Source organism: Styela clava, chromosome 2 (genome assembly GCF_964204865.1).
Source record: "Styela clava chromosome 2, kaStyClav1.hap1.2, whole genome shotgun sequence".
Classification (NCBI taxonomy): Eukaryota; Metazoa; Chordata; class Ascidiacea; order Stolidobranchia; family Styelidae; genus Styela; species Styela clava.
Window position 1 is genome coordinate 29,583,115 of NC_135251.1, and position 16,731 is coordinate 29,599,845.

The 16,731-nt window shown below is 33.7% G+C and overlaps 1 protein-coding gene across 1 annotated transcript in view; it reads right to left on the minus strand.

Moving 5' to 3' along the window:
• Positions 1 to 848: 848 nt before the first annotated feature.
• LOC120336470 (uncharacterized) overlaps positions 849 to 16,731 on the minus strand; it is a 50,209-nt gene continuing 34,326 nt past the window's right edge. Inside the window, exons 50-72 of the mRNA XM_039404154.2 lie at positions 16,423 to 16,616; positions 15,413 to 15,593; positions 14,747 to 14,886; positions 14,389 to 14,527; positions 13,582 to 13,743; positions 13,328 to 13,516; positions 12,794 to 13,000; positions 12,188 to 12,325; positions 11,579 to 11,649; positions 11,144 to 11,267; positions 9,961 to 10,100; positions 9,734 to 9,869; positions 9,178 to 9,329; positions 8,954 to 9,101; positions 7,375 to 7,528; positions 6,732 to 6,907; positions 6,193 to 6,345; positions 5,114 to 5,256; positions 4,025 to 4,161; positions 3,488 to 3,585; positions 2,088 to 2,223; positions 1,222 to 1,296; positions 849 to 1,035 (exon numbers count right to left, since the gene is read on the minus strand). Of these exons, the coding sequence (XP_039260088.2) occupies positions 908 to 1,035; positions 1,222 to 1,296; positions 2,088 to 2,223; positions 3,488 to 3,585; positions 4,025 to 4,161; positions 5,114 to 5,256; positions 6,193 to 6,345; positions 6,732 to 6,907; positions 7,375 to 7,528; positions 8,954 to 9,101; positions 9,178 to 9,329; positions 9,734 to 9,869; positions 9,961 to 10,100; positions 11,144 to 11,267; positions 11,579 to 11,649; positions 12,188 to 12,325; positions 12,794 to 13,000; positions 13,328 to 13,516; positions 13,582 to 13,743; positions 14,389 to 14,527; positions 14,747 to 14,886; positions 15,413 to 15,593; positions 16,423 to 16,616 (3,321 nt within the window). The 3' untranslated portion in view covers positions 849 to 907. The remainder of the gene's footprint in view (positions 1,036 to 1,221; positions 1,297 to 2,087; positions 2,224 to 3,487; positions 3,586 to 4,024; positions 4,162 to 5,113; positions 5,257 to 6,192; positions 6,346 to 6,731; positions 6,908 to 7,374; positions 7,529 to 8,953; positions 9,102 to 9,177; positions 9,330 to 9,733; positions 9,870 to 9,960; positions 10,101 to 11,143; positions 11,268 to 11,578; positions 11,650 to 12,187; positions 12,326 to 12,793; positions 13,001 to 13,327; positions 13,517 to 13,581; positions 13,744 to 14,388; positions 14,528 to 14,746; positions 14,887 to 15,412; positions 15,594 to 16,422; positions 16,617 to 16,731) is intronic.

The following is a 16,731-nucleotide window of genomic DNA, read 5'->3' on the forward strand; positions in this document are numbered from 1 at the left end:
TCCCACAACGAGCAATGTATTGAATGTGTCACTTCGGCTTACGCGAGGTATAATTAGTATAACACTCTTGCCGGATCGTTTGGCTTACAGACTTTGCCCCAGCTGTTTCGCTCCCTGCGGTAGTACCTTTCCGATCCCCGGTCGCCTCGTTCAAAAATGATAATAAATACGTAAATGTTTATTTACGGATATTCAATCCCCACATCGGTGACCTGTCCACATGTATATATCATTATTTTTAATTAAACAACTTCGCAAGTGACTGTATAGCAAAATCATAAGTCCATCAGTCTTTTGATGGGAAGGGTCTGATATAACATATCTAATTTCAACGTGAGGAGGAAGAATAAAGTTTTGTTCGCTTTGGACTTTGGTTATGGAATCGTCATTAGTGTCTAGTTATCGACCACTCCTTTCAATTTCGATACGACCTCCCACTCAACTTATTGAACGGCATGCACATCATAACTCACGTTGATTTTTAGACTTCCAATAGAATAGATACACATGAAGGTTTGATTTTTGACTCCCTTGTAAAATACACCGCCAACCGGCGTTTCCTAATTGTCTTTCCTATCATCTAATTGTTTTCCATACCTTGCTCAGCATTACACTTTCTTGAGAGTTTATCTTAAGGATCTTTTGTACAAATTAGTAAATTAGAGGGTTTGGAATGCAGATTGCACCGGAAATTCAACTCCAACTAGATAATTACTAATTTGTTGTTTGAAAACATGGCGTGTGTGTTTTCTCAAATCTCACATTTTTTACATTAGTGGCGGGGGGCTTTGCAGTTTGCTTCGCCAACTGATACTACTGGCTTGTGTAACTGTGAATCTAAGAAACTGTAAAGAATTATTATATTTTATTGCCAGAGCACTACACATATATAACCAAACATTTAAACTCATACAACCAAACACATAAAAAGTGCCATCAAAAGCAAACTTTCATTGATGTTTATGATTGAAGCATGAGCTGTCGTAGTTGATTGAGTTGTACTTTCAACTTGAATAATGTCTGCTTCACCGGAATCTGGAATTATAGTGAAGTATGTGACAATTCAAAAATATATCAAACTTTTTTTGAAAGGTTATAACAGCATTCAAACGTGTTGAAATGTTATATGTTGTAATCAGCTGCTAATTTCATCAGTAGAATGCATCTCTGTTATTCACATCGTTCCTACTTGTAAAATGGAGCTAAATCGTATTTACATACCATCACCAAATATCTCAATCTCCTGAACTTCTTCCTCTTGTTCCAAATCTTCAGTGATGGGAATATCTTCCAATTCTGTTAAGGCAAAAATTCAGTTTATTTAGTGATTATGTCCTGAAATTAGAAGGCGATACGGAGTTCCAGGCTTTATCACAACAGAATCAGGTTCTCGAAAACTTGACATTTCAATATATTTGTTCAATTTCATCTAAACTATGGTGCGTGCAATATATATATCACCTTTTAGCCTATAACACTCGATGGATTGATCAAAGTAAGCTGTATCAAAATTAAAAGTCAAAAGTAAATAAACGAGAACATCGGACGGAGACTGAAGACTTATCGATCGAAAGTTAGGGGATCCCCAAAACAGAAACTGCGGCTTCGATTCATCCGCTCTTTCTCCATAGTGACACCTATCACTAATTAATCCAAAATCAATAGGCTTCTGATCCGAGATATGAATGCACATGCAAAATTTGAAGCAGATTCAACATGGCTTACGAGAGATATCGCGTGTATCTAACAGACAGACAGACAAACAAACGAGCAAACAGACAAATACTTATCAACATACTTACCGATCTTAAGATCGATATGTAATAAAAAAAAGGAGTAATACAAGACCCAATGTGTTTCACAATTTAACATATCTTTTAAAAATACTCAAACAAACATAAATAGAGATCATCCAAAAGAAGTATTGCACTTATTAAATGAAAAAACTTTATTGCGGAAAAGTAGAAACTCCGATTTTAAAATTGACTTCCCTAGAACTCTTAGCTTTGTTATAACACCATAAAAACCATAACAGACAACATTGCAGAGAAAATTTAGATTCGTGGAACAGAATGAGATCACCATACCAGCATCTTCTCCATAGACTGCAAGTCTCAATGCATTTCTCTGTTGCGCATATAATTGATCAAATATTCTTGGTGTCATAAGTGCAGCAATATTTCCAGCTCCAGCAGCTAATATCTGTGTTTCATTCAATCCATTCTGTGAAAAATAGAAATGCGAAAACATCAGTCACTGTTTTAGCGCTTTTTAGCTTATGGCCATCAACAAACAAAAAATCACTAAATTACAATTGACACACAAATGACTTCTCTGGTCTGCATCATGCAATGCTGGGAAACACTAAACCAGTGGTTCCCAAGCTTTTCTCAGGACGACTCCAAAGACAACTTTCAAGTGTCCAGTGCGACCCCAGGTCAATATATATATTTTTCATGAAACTTTAGAGCTTCTTTCACTGGACTTTTGAGTTTGGTCATGTGGTGGTATTAAGTAAAATAAGCTGAAACCCAACAGTGATGTCACAATAAACACCTACATTTTCAATAACAAAAGCATAGAGTGATGCCTATGGGCCTGTTTTACATTGAGCCATGGTACAAACTGCTTAGTTAACATGGTTTGTCAAATCTTAGATGAGTTGTACATCCATCCTCTACCATACCTCAGCGACCCCATGACCTGGTTGCGACCCTACCTATTTATCACTCCGACCCCATTTGGGGTCGCGACCCCTGGTTTGGGAACCCCTGCACTAAACGGTGCTCCAGAAGTATGCCACCAAGATGTCGCACAACCTGAATCATAACCGGTACACACATATTATGTTCAGGTTGTGTGCCATCTTGGTGCGCATACTTCTGGAGGTCCCACAAACACCCTTGTTTTTATTTGGACTTCAATTGTTAAACATAAATCTTATCAATGAACTTACATTTCAGTCACCCGCTGTTATTTATTTATGAATTAGCCAATTTTATTGATTATTTAATATATGTAACTCCCATTGTTTCACACTGATTGTTTAAATATGGATGTAACTGCTTTTCTTGTTATAGTTGAACTATATATGTCTGAAGAAGTCTCGGAACCTTGGTAATTAATACCTGAAGAACCTTGGTCAGACCAAACGTTACAGAAATATATTTGTGTTAGTGTGCAGCATGACTCTTGAATCACTGGTAAAATATTTAATCATATTTTGGTTATGTTTAAACAAAATCTCATTATTTTCCGTGGCACACTTAGCGACTCGCTGCCGCACACCCTTTGGGAACCACTGATATAGAATCTTTCAATCATTCTTTAATAAATGCTTTGTTGATGTTAAAAAACAATCGGCCAACCTGGCATGCGTTCAAGATAGCAATCACAATATACTAGCTCAGCATAGCACCGCTATAAAATATTCCACATCCACAGTACTAGATTTGGAAAAGGTTGAAAATATTGACTTTATCATTACCTTAATTCTGCTGGGTGTCATCAGAAGAAAAGCAGACGGAGTTATAAACGCAATTGATTCGACTGGTAAAGCAGATAAATCCCCACTTGATAATCCAGCTGAAAAATACCAGGATAGATTGAGTAGTATTGTGGTTTGAGTGATAACACATATGCAACATGCCAGTATTTTACATCTGTGGCAGATTGCTAAAATTTATATTACCGGTACTAACATTGGTTTGCAAGTCTAGTCTAGAATACTACACGCAAAAGTGATAACATCAAGCTAAATATCCACAAGCGGATGGAGCATTACACAATCTGCCAAACAGTACAAAGAATACTATAGGAACTTACAAACTTATATTGTACACAATTGAATAAATATAACACTGTTAGTTCATGCTTATTAGCTGAGAAACAACTCAAAAATAAAACAAAAAATAAAAAACAACAACAATTTTGAAATTTAACCAATTATTGCAGTCCTGTATCCGACCTTCACTTACCAATTTTCTAAATCAATAACAGCAAATTTTTTGTGAATATGAAATACCTGCTACTGTTCCCATTTCATCTAGTTCAGGAGCAGTGGGTACTGTTGAACCATGTCCTAACATTGACATTTGCTTGATAATATCAAATTGGGTTTGACTGAAACAATCTATTGCACCTAAGTCCTTTGTAGAAGACCTGAAAAATGGATGACAACATTGGTAGAAGAGTAATAATAATACATTTGAATATTCATTGATGTAATGAAAGTAATAACTGGCCATCCATCTCCTTGATATCATATGTTTCGAATTTTATAATTATCTATAGCAGGGGTGGCCAACCTGCTTTCGACCGTGATCGACTGATCGGTAATACACAAAACTACACACAAGCATACAAAAAATTCTGCCGCTGCCAATAAGATTAGTTCTTTGGGCGGAATCTTAATGAAATCGCCAAAAATGTTTTTTGTGTTCCATTCAACTTGATTATGTAATTGTACCAGAAGTCAATGTTTCATCCTTTATTTGATATTTATTTAAATCATACAATTCAGATCCAACACTTGCCTAGTTTTTAGTTGTAAGTGGTATGAATTTCTCAAGAATCATTACCAGGTATCTATGTATTATCTAAACAATTCCTAAACCATAAATGTTATATGACTGCTCAAACTTCAGTATCTAATTTACAATTTCCTCTGAGTCCGATTGTTCGCTCGCTTGGAATTAGAAAAAATCGGACATACTGACTATCATTGCGAATAAAATGTATCACACTACTCTTAGAGCGAGACAATAACTTCCGAATACTGCAGAAGGTATTGTAGGATACCATGTCAGTCAAGACATACAATATTTGGCAAGATCATTTCTAAACCTTGGCAGCAGCGAAACTTGCATTTGTTATGGGATAATATGCTCTATCCATCTTGCCCAGACTCAAATACTATAGGTGTATATCGTATTTTGCGCACACAGTACTGTATTAGTCCCTATACTATTATACTGTATATAGTACTGTATTAATACACAACATGTGCTGCATTTAACCCTCTCATTGAAAAAGGTTCGCCATCGCTGACCTAATAGTATCCTAGTGAGTGTTCAATTCTTCAAATCATTGGAATATAAGTTAATGTACTTACCTCAGAACATCTGAAGGTATTTCGATTAACCTTTCGGAACTTAAACCACATATTAAACGGCCAAACCCAACTAATTCACTACTAGATATTGTTCGAAGTGAGAGTCCATTGGTTCTCAAATATGAATCGATGAGTAGAGATCTCTGTTAAACAATAAAACACAATATTAATTCCCACCATCATTACTATATATTTTATTTATAAGTGATATACAAAGCTCAATTTCATTGAAACTTCAGGGTGAACATATAAAAAAGGTGTCTTTTGTAAATTGCAACGAGACTTAAGGACCAATTAGATAACATATACCTGCAAATACAAACTAGATACAATACTTCGAGTAATAATTATTAGTGGCTCTGAAGTCATTTGTATTTACATATATACTCTATGCTCCCAAGTTTCACGGGTCGTAAAAGTACTCACCATGTTGAAGCTTGCGGTATTTGTATATGAAAGTCATAAAAGAACCTTAGAATGAGTAACTTCCAAATTTTTAATTGCTAAAGTGCGGAAAGCTGCAAAACATTGTACTCTTCCATCTGCACAAGCGACATTGTAAGCCTACAGTTAAAACCACAACATCAAAAATACGATTTTTCATAATGACTAATGAATTCCAGAAAGATCCTCAACATCTTTTTTCACTTCAGACAGTCATGTTATGGTGACATTATAACAGTACCGAAATAAAAATCAGCATAATAAGTACATGATTGTTCTTCGTTATTTTAGTTCATTCGTTTATTCGAAGTTTTTTATCTCTACAATATCAATTTTATATTTGTGTGTGTAACAGAGTATTTAATTAACTATATCTCTTAAGTTATGAATGTAAGATGTCAATTGTCAAGTATATTTCTGAATGGGCGTTCACGACTTAAAAGTTTCAAAAAACCTTGCTTGATGCAATGTTATCGAAGGCATGTGATTCGTGATTGTATTTTCTGCAATCCACAGTTAAGAAGCAGCGATAACATTTGTTGGAGGATAGTTCTGGCTGAATATACCACTATAAACCAAGGCAATATAGTATTAACCAAAGAAACCATATAATTAAAAAAATAATATACTTTTACCTCATCGTTTGTAAAATCAACTTGAGAAAGTGAAGCGCAGGTTTCAATATCAGAAGGACGAAGCTCACTTTTTTCTGTGTATGACAACCCTTTGATTAGATATTGAGCATCAGCAATTTCTTTACTTTCCCATTCAGATGGTTTTCCATAAAGCTGTAGAATAGTGTTGAAAGGATATTTTTAATCAACAATCATCACAATGTGGTTAATAGAGAAAACAATTGTGCGAAACACGCAGGTTCCGGTATTTGATAAGAAAATTGGGGGAAAAGGTAATTAAGCCTAACTAGAGATTTTCCATAATCACTGATACTAATCAAGCAAGGATATTCCACGAATTATTAATAGTAGGATCTGCCATAAAAAGAAAAATGATTCATACAAGCTCAGCTTATATTCATAGAAATAAATTTATAGGTTATAAGTATAATGACTCTACCCGGAGTTTGTCATATATCCAAATTCCTTCTTGAATTCTGTAGATACAATTCACATATTCCTATAAGTTGTTTTTCTATTCTACTCAAACAAAAACCTACTTCTTTCATTCTCGAAACCAAATTGTCCATTTGCTCATAACTCCATTTAGAAACACTTCCTAAAGTTTCCAAAGAGTTCGCAAAATCTTCATCAGAAATGGCAGACAACTGTTCAAGTGACCAGGCAACATTTCCGGGTCCCAAAATTACGATTTCATCATACTTTGGTGCAATAACTACAAATATTTATGCAATAGTTATATATATTAAGTCTGAATATGTACGTCTGTGAACATTAGAAATAGAATATACCTCAACAATACTTATTAAAATGCTTTTACCACATGGTTAGGCTTTTTAAATTGGAAATAATGGATAATTTTCGAACATTGAAAATCTTTCAAGGGAAGAGGTATATAAACATAGATGGGATAATTTATAAATTAATACTTTATATCCTCTAAATCGCAGACAGTTATTTGGCTAATTCCTTGAAATTAGTCAGAATTTTTATTGCTGATCATGCACAAGCGATTCCAATTCTATTCTCTCACATGGTATGATTGAGACAATTATTTATTAATATGTAAGTTACCTTATGAATTTTTCACTGCTAGGACAAAATAGAAAATTATAATATTTCATTATGACCCATTCTCTATGATGGTAGATACCCAGGTTTTGGTAATTACAACAACACTACCTTCTCTCTTCCTTCTTCGAGATTCAGTTCGTTGTGACATCACAACATCAACAGATTTATTATAAAAATCATCATATTTTATTCTGCCATAAGCAGACATATCTTCCGATACTTCAGGTGGCATAATATCATCAAGAAATTCATAAAACAACTCCTAGATAAAACCAATATCGGGCGATAGTGAAACCATTTTTTGGGGGTTAAAAAATCCTTTTTCAAACCTCTACAGTAAACATTATCAAGTATTAGGGCTGTCCAAGCGAACCAAATATTCGAAATCGAATCGAATCGCAAATTATTCGAATCGTTTTTCGGCTAATTTTCGAATCGCTAAAATTAGGTACCTGTACATAAAGCGGAAACCACCTTTACGGGATGTTTTTCATCGGGCAAGCGGTGGCGCTCCGAGATCAGACCACTCTTGCTCCCGGCTTAATTGGTTTCCCGATATTTCTCTCGTCTTCATTTTGTGATAAACATGTCATTACTAATGCCCGCCCGGTGGCACGTGATTAGCCATTTCATGCATGGTCATCATAACAAGGTATAATTGGTCATGACGTTTTTGAGAGAGAACAAGGAGAAAAAGGAGACAATTTAGAAAACGATAGTTCTATAAATAGAATCGATTTGAAGCTGTTGAGTTAGTTATCATAGGAACATGGTACAGGCAACTCAAAGCTGAAACAGGTGTTTTGGGATCCTTATGATGGCATTACTGTATTATCCATCTATATACCAAGAAAAATAATTGCACTCTTGCATTTTGATGGCTGTTGTACACTAACAATATTATAGTGTCAAATAATATTGTCATCAAACTAGCTTGGAAATTTTAAATGCAATTTTGAACTTTAGCAACAGTTTTATCTATATTGATGCTGTTATTATTTTGCTGAAATTTACACAAAAAAACATAAGACTAGTGAATAGGATTAAAATAGCATCTACAGGCTTTACATGTCCTATTAAAACTGAATCCATCAAAATTGAGATTGCAATTTTTGAATAGTGCAATTTTTACTCTTAACACTCAACAGTTTCCGAGACCCAAATTTTGGAGTCCTCCAATTTTTTTGACCAGTTCATACAAGCGTGTGATCTCCTTTCATAAATCTGAAAACATTGTATTGCAAAATACCAGCAGTAAGTAAGATGTAACTGCACATACGTTACCACAACATCGAAGGGCAGACAGTTATTGTATAATAGAGACAGATTTAATATTCGATTATTCGGTTCGATTCGGCGAAAATATTCGATTCGATTCGAATCAAAAAATTATTCGATTATGGACAGCCCTATCAAGTATGGTATGAAAGTTCAAGTTAAATATGACATAAATCTACAGTCAACTACATGTTAATAGGAGATACATTTCAGTTTTTCTTCAGAATAATTTACATCATGCGACATCAGAACAATTTACGGCAAAAGTGCTAGAAAAACTTCTGTGACAAATGATGAAGTTTTTAGCTTTCCTGGCCAACCAATTATAGTAGATTTAGGACAACAAGTTGAATTGATATATTCTTTTTTATACAGATATATTGTTTAATGTCAATAGAATTTCTATTACCTCATCAAAATTATCGATTATTGTTGTAGCAAGGGTAGATATAAGAGGACCAAGAGTGGTAAAAACATCTTCTCCCCACTGTGACGAATCTCCTCCATATCTCCCAATGATGAAGGATTCAATGTATGTTAAATGTGAATCATCTAATCTAAAACATAATATAGTCAATTTATTGGAAAATGCTGTTTGTAACCTATGGCAGTAGGTAAATCATAGGATTTCACCTATGAAAACAATCACGTAATGTTGGCAGTCCAGCATTGAAGCCATCATCAGAGAATTTCCTCCATTCAACAATGTCCATATCACATATTAATTTTCCTAGGGTTAATACTTCACTTTCTCCCAAAGCAGATGGATCAAAGCTCTTTTCTTGCTGAAAATGACATAAACTAGGTAGATGATATTCTATACTGTATTCAGGTTTTATCATCATTCATTATAGATATGTATTGAACACCAAATTAGTTGCCAGAAACGAATTGTGATTCATTCTGAACTACTAATGCTATATGAAAAACTTTAAAGGTTAATGGTAAATTTCAGTGAAACCACAAACAGTTCGCCAAACCTAAGAATTTTTCTTCCAACCTGGGACTTTGATTCAAGAAACAAAGACTTAGCTGCACCATGTAATGCTGTGTATTACATTTCTTTAAACAAATCATTTTGGTAGAGCAACAAGAGCGGTCATAAATAACCCTACACCAGATAGACAAAAAAATTCAAAAAATGTTGAGGTTGAGACATGAACAAATAACAATACAATAACAAGCATACCACACAATTAAGTGATATATTTGCAAGCTCTTGTCTTTTTATATCACCAGTAGTACCAGGTAGAGTATCTAGTTCAGCACTTCCTATATTTTCCATAATACTTTGACATGCCGTTAAAGGTATTCTTTCCAATTCACTGCAAAAATGAAGGTATGGCGGAATGAAAGTGGTAACTAATTTAAACTCTAGTGACCATTCCACGATAAAAAAGTAGCAAAAATTCATACTTGGTGGGCATCATCATTGCAACATCTTCTGGTATAAAAGACAATGTAGATGATAGTTCTGGGTCAGTACTATTTGCAATATAGTCTATACCGTTCATTACTTGAAGTGCATAATGAAGTTTTGTTGAAATACATTCTTCCTGTAAAACAAATGATCGTCTAGATTTAAAGACACCCTTCATTTTGATTTTAAACTCTGGAGCATTGTGACAATAGATACCTGTGACAACACACAGAAGCAGTGGAAATACAAATAATAAAGTTATAAACATAGGAGTAGTGAATCCCGAGAGTTTGTTCTGAATATTCATATGATTACCCAAAATCAATTTGGTCTAGAGCCTTGATAAGAGTAAACACTAATTCAAAATAGTCAATTTATTCAGTCAGCATAATCAATGAATGAGTCATACTAGATATGACAAATAAATTTTTAAACATGCAAATAAAACAAACAATTGAATATAGTATCAATTTATTTTGAGGCTCCATGAAACTCTGACTTCAGTCAGGTAAATTGCTCTGAAAAACTTTCTCGACAAGAAGATACTATTAAGCAATATCCTTGATTTACAATAATATAATAAGCTATACTCTTCTTCCCTTTAATTGGAAAAATGAACAATAATTGTTTCCCTGGGTATGGACTTCCTTGTTCATTTTCTTAACCTTGGAAAATCAGTAAAGTGCTAAAGTGATGTAATAATTGAAATTTTCTTTGGATCCCCTCAGATATGTTTTGAACTCAAAAAATTTCGAGGTATGCTTGAGACCTTTTTTTGTCATTTTGCTATTCATTTGCCAGTTTTTAGACATGCTTCCATATCCAGATACAAATCAAATAAATCAATGGCCATTCTGTTTTTTTTGGGAGTTCTAGTTTAGTTGCAGTAATTGAAAAGTAGCTGCAACAGACTGGACTAAAATTACAGTACTTTCAAATGGCAGGTGGTATTTTGAATAAATATGACGGTTATGAAACGAATGCACCGATTTGTGAGTGCCAACTTCAATACACTCACAAAATTAACAACGAAAATTTTGCAATAATAAAACATAAATTTTTTTTTTGGGGCCAGGAAAACAACCATTGTTCATATTACCAGAACTACCGATTGTGGCACATCACATGGATGATATTTTCTGTGCATGAACCTTGCATAACCTGCATGTTACAACCTACCATATCTAATGATAATGTTCCTTCTGTTTCCTCATCTAATGCCTTTGCTCCATCATAAACTACATCATCTAACATTTTCATAACATCCATACATGTGACTCCAAGTGATGCTTTGCCCATTGTTCTAAACATTGAATTTTAAATTCAAATTGCTGGAATATCTCATCATTGAATGGTTCATGTAATCGTTGGTGAGTTACAGCCCTGCATGTGCACTAATCAAATTCACATCTATTAGGTTTAACTGGTTATCTTCCCCATAGTCAATCTGTACTAAGAAGATGATACAGCATGATTCACAATGTAATGGAACCTTATTCTTTCTGCTTCCTTTCTTCTAACGTAAATATAGAAAAGCTATCTGTATTGTACATCAACTATAAAAAAAAATGATGAACTTCAGAATTTCAAGAAGCATAGATTGAAAAAATATACCTGATGTCCTCTACTGTCAGTGCACCAGTCAAACCACTTTTTTCCCTGAATTTTTTAACAAGATTTGCAGCCTGCAAAATGAAATAAATTTCTTAGGCAAATCTCTATAGTTATAAACTTTATATATACTGGTATATAATTTTTAATTACAATTGGATGAATAGAATGATTAAACTTCCTAAAACCCACTATCTTCAAATTTCAATTTGTTTTGTTAAATCATCAGTAGTTTATTTTTCCACCAATGCTGATAGTATGTAATGTAAAGAGACAGTGTAGAATACAATAAGAAATATCATTTCAGGGTGATCGATGACAAAAAAACAATACTGGTTATCGAGCCGCGACACCATAGATGGAGTCACACAAATGGTGGAACACAAAATGAAAAAAAATAAATAAGTAGGAAGTCGAACTAAATATATATGAGAAAGTACATTAGGACGACTTTGTATATTCAGAGTTGCTCATTTGTTTATTAAAAGAAAAACTTTGAGCGCCAACAAGTGCAACAACAACCACAGTAACAGCACATTAGAGCCACTGACAGCAGATTTGTTAAATTCAAGCAACACTAAGATAAATGTATATTGCGTTATTTTTTTATACCTGTCCACGTCTCCATGGTTTGTCCTTTATTTTTTCAATTTCTATACTATCAAGGCTATCTAAATCACTGAGTGGTATTTCAGTGACTAAATCACCAAGATCTGCATTCATGATATCAGCAACTCCTCCTGTATTAAGCTGAAAAATGACAGCACATTACATAATAATTGAGTATGTAAATGTATGTGTGCACATTTGTTATGAAAGGTTACTCAAAGCACACAAAACGTACTCATTCAACAAAAAAGAACTAAGCTCATCATTTTCATTTATTAATATTATCATGAAGGTGTTTCAGAGGTAGAGGTTATATCATTTTCGGCCAACAAAATATAATCTTTTCCACTATTTCATATGTAAGATTGGTGATAATTTTTAAATTCTCGTTTTGCTAAATTAGTCAATAGATAGGTGTTTACAAATCAGAATCTTCAAGTATTAATGTGGCTCTCAAAGTATGGGAAAAGATTTACCGGTAATACAGTATGGCACTAACCACAAATGAATAGTAGATCAACAAATACTTGGATATATTAATTCATCTATACTTAACATGACCCGAAGCGCGGCTTAATTTCATCAAAACATTACATCGTATAAACCTACCTTATCCACAATTGCTCTCTTCTGGGCAGAAGATAAAGAATCGGAATGTTTTCTGAGTTCACCCAGACTTTCTTTTAATCCCTCAACTGACAATTTCTTGAATTCTTTAGGTGGGACACTTGATACTAATTCTCCTAAGTTTGTCAAAGAATTTGAATCTGTTAGTTCAAACCCAGCTGACTTTATTTTCTCAAAAATTTTACGTTTCTAAAAAACAATAGTAGAAAGATTGAAGTTGATAATGGATGAATGCATTCAATTCTGTATGTGAATAGCTTAGTCTTACCAATATTGAAAATTTGTAAAGTTGATTTGAATATGACTATTTTGTGTAATAACAATTTTGAAGCCCACAAAAACAAATTTTTTATATATCGATACTATCGTAGTAACAAAATTAAACATTTCTGTTTTATTGCTAAGTTACTTCACTGAACCATTGGATAGTTCTAATAGGGTTAAACAATAAACGCAGTATATCTCTCTTATTTTACAAAAATTGAAGTATCGTTTGTTTTTTGAAAATAAATTTACCTGTCTTTTAGTCAGTTTAGTATTATTTTTCAAAACATCTATGTTATCTAAAATAGCTTGTTCAGGAATTTTGTCAATATCTCGAGGTTTAAGAGCACCAATAGCACCAGCAACTTCTCGAACATCACTAGCTTTCAATGTTGTTAAATCTTTATCTCCAAGATAAACATCTACAACGTCTTTCATCATCTAAAAAATATAGTTTTTGTTAGATAAGCAATATACATATATAGGTATGAGATTCGATCACTGACCTCTAGTTCTTTGATATTCATTCTCTTCATTTCTGCTTTCTTAGGTTTAGTTGATGTGATGGTAGTAGCAGTGGCTCGTTGTTGTTTTTCTTTCTTTCCTTTTTTAATTTCGTCTTCTAGTAAGGCACATCTTTTTAGTCGCAATGCAGCGTCACCAGTACACTGGAAATATTAATGAATTTTATTATTAAAATTGAGACTGTGAATTTGTGTCATATTATGAAGAAGAAAGGAAATGTGTTTTGAAGGCTGAGGTGTGTTCCCCTGTTAATGCGAGAATTTTCTTGTGGATCAAGATATGAAACCATGTCATTCTCACAAATATGATGATGTTACTGTAGAATAACACTGCTCAAAACATGGTATGGAACATATGTTTTACACCATAAGTCAGTGGTGTGCAACCTATATTAATACAGGAGGGCCAGATACATATAACTGGTTAAACTACGACTGCATCTTTATTTAACATAAGCTTTCTGGTAGTTGCAGGCACAAAAATTTGGTTGTTGATCTTATGACATGCGTTGTTCGTTTCGCACAAGCTAGCTGTTAGGGCATTGTAATATAAGCAGAAGATAATAAATTGGACTTAAGATTGAAATTACTTGCCACGTACCAGATTAAACTAAATTAAAAACTTGTTTCACGAGTTGCAAACTATTCAAAATTGGCATTTCTCCATGAGCTGCACAATTTTTTCTTGGTGACCGCATGTTGCACACCCCTGCCATGAGTCATCTCTAATGACTGCCTAAGATGAGAATAAACCCTAAACAACAACTATTAACTACACCCTTATCTTACCTCTTTTATTGAATCTTCCAATTCTTCTTTGTGGTTTTTACAATGCTTCATTGTGTAATCAAACAAAATTTTTAAGCTTGCGGAATCCATAGCCTTTTTTACACGTTTTAATCTGATTTCACATTTTGCTCTTCCCAATCTAAAAGGAATTGTTCGAATTTGAATTTTATCTAATTCTATAAATTAAAAATTTTCAGTATCGACTGGAGTGGGGACTATGCAGTTACGTATGTATAATTATAAACTAAAGTAGCATTGAACAACCTTGTATGGAACATACGAATAACTAGTTCGAAACCTGTAAAAGTTATAGGAAGTAGACGTAGGTAATAGGTATGATATTAAGTTATATACTAACTTCTGCATGAACGCATCATCACTAAATTTTGATACATCCTCTTTCGTAGTAGATTTGACGATGAATTTTGCAACTTGTGAAAATTTGATATGGGAAGTATCCAGTCGTAACAAAGCTCCACTCAATACAAATGTATTAATCTGTAGAAATATTTCAAGTAATCTATTACATATTGCATTACTCTTGTGTGTATTGTATATAGCAGACATGCGCAAACTACAGCCCGCAGGCCAAATCCGGCTCGTTGGGTAGTTCAATCTAGCCCCCTGATGCTGCCACAACCAAATTAAAACCAAATTTTGATGTTAACCTATGAAATAGTAGAAGGAATTTGTTGAGATTGTGATTAAATTTAGTTTTGTCAAGAGGCTCATTGTTTTTCACTTGGGCTTTTGTAACACTGTAAATATTTTTCATAAAATGTAACTTTTACGTCACACATACATGGACCGCCAGTCAAGGCGGGCAAAATTTTTGGCCCCTGGCTCAAAAACCGTGCCCAGCCCTGGTCTATAGTTATAGCATTGTTTAATATTAATACCATAGAAATTTTTCTCACTGCTTACATGAAATAAAATACTTCTAAGCTCAGCTTAGGTACATTAATTAATTGATTGTATGAATCCGTCAAAAGATATACCGTACTTCATGGTTACTTGCACTCACATCTGACATGGTGAATGCACTTTGCAAACGACCAAGTGGTAAATCGAGAAGAAAATTTTTCAACGTGATCGCCTTATCAACTGTTATATCTTCTTTCTTCCACATAGTGTTAATCCAGTTGATCATTTGTTTTCTGTGAGCTTTATCAAGATCTTTGTATGAAAGGTCCATACAATCAATTCTGTAAAGTTAGAATAATTCTTTCTAAGCTTTTTCGGATTCAAGCGATGATAATATGTAAGGATATATTTCGATTTTCCCGCAAAAAAAATCATACACAAAACACAAACAATGAACACATAGTAGATTGGGAAAATCGTGGAAACTGGCAAAACCTTTATAAAGGTTTAATACACGTGAATATACATGCGCTCGTTTACCCAGGTGTTTAAAAGGCGGTGTATCGATGTCCTGTAAATGCTGTTGCTAAAATGTATTCTAATGGGACTGGATTTCGTGGTTTTTCCTTGTTTATTTGTTTAGGTTGCATTAGAGTCGTGTACAGAAGATTGAGGGTGAGGAGTCAGAGCCAAGATTTCATTGTTTTTGGCTGACTCCCCCATTTTAGAATTGCAATATATCTTTCTGATTTGACTGCTATTACGAGACTTTTCTGGAACTGCAACACGTCTTCTCCTTTCTCTATATTTTCAATACAGACATTTCTGCTGGATGATAAACTTGTGTCATTGGACTGTCAAACCTATTGTGTTGCTTTGCAGCACATGGAATATTGTACAGACAATTCCAAAGACATGATAAGCATACTTATTCGTGAAATCGTTTAAATAACATGTATATTTTATAAACATTTCAAGAAGATTCTATAAACATTTTGTCTCTTTCCCAAAAAAAAATTTTGAAACTCTCCAACTAAGATTTTGTCTGGAAACCACAAAAACGTTCTAAATTTCAGATGTCATAAAATTCAATTATCATGTTATCAATAATAGCTTCATTTCTTAACAAATAGTATTAGTTATACACCAATATATGAAATAAAATCTTACACTGGGCCGATGTAGTTTACATCTTGCGGAATATCTATGATACGACGAGGTGGAATTCCAGCAGAAAATGGACACATGCAATCAAGGAAGGATTTCAAAGCGTCTTCTGGACTATTAAAATCAAACTTGAAAAACTTGGCGCTCACTGCTTCTTGGGTACTAATAGGGGGTCTCCAGGTTCCATCAGAACTATTCTATGGAACCAACATAAAAATATGATAAAAATATATAAGTTAGCAATTACTTTAGTTCACTTTACTAGAAAAAGAGTAAAATTTTAGGATTCACATATGCAAAGAACAATGATCA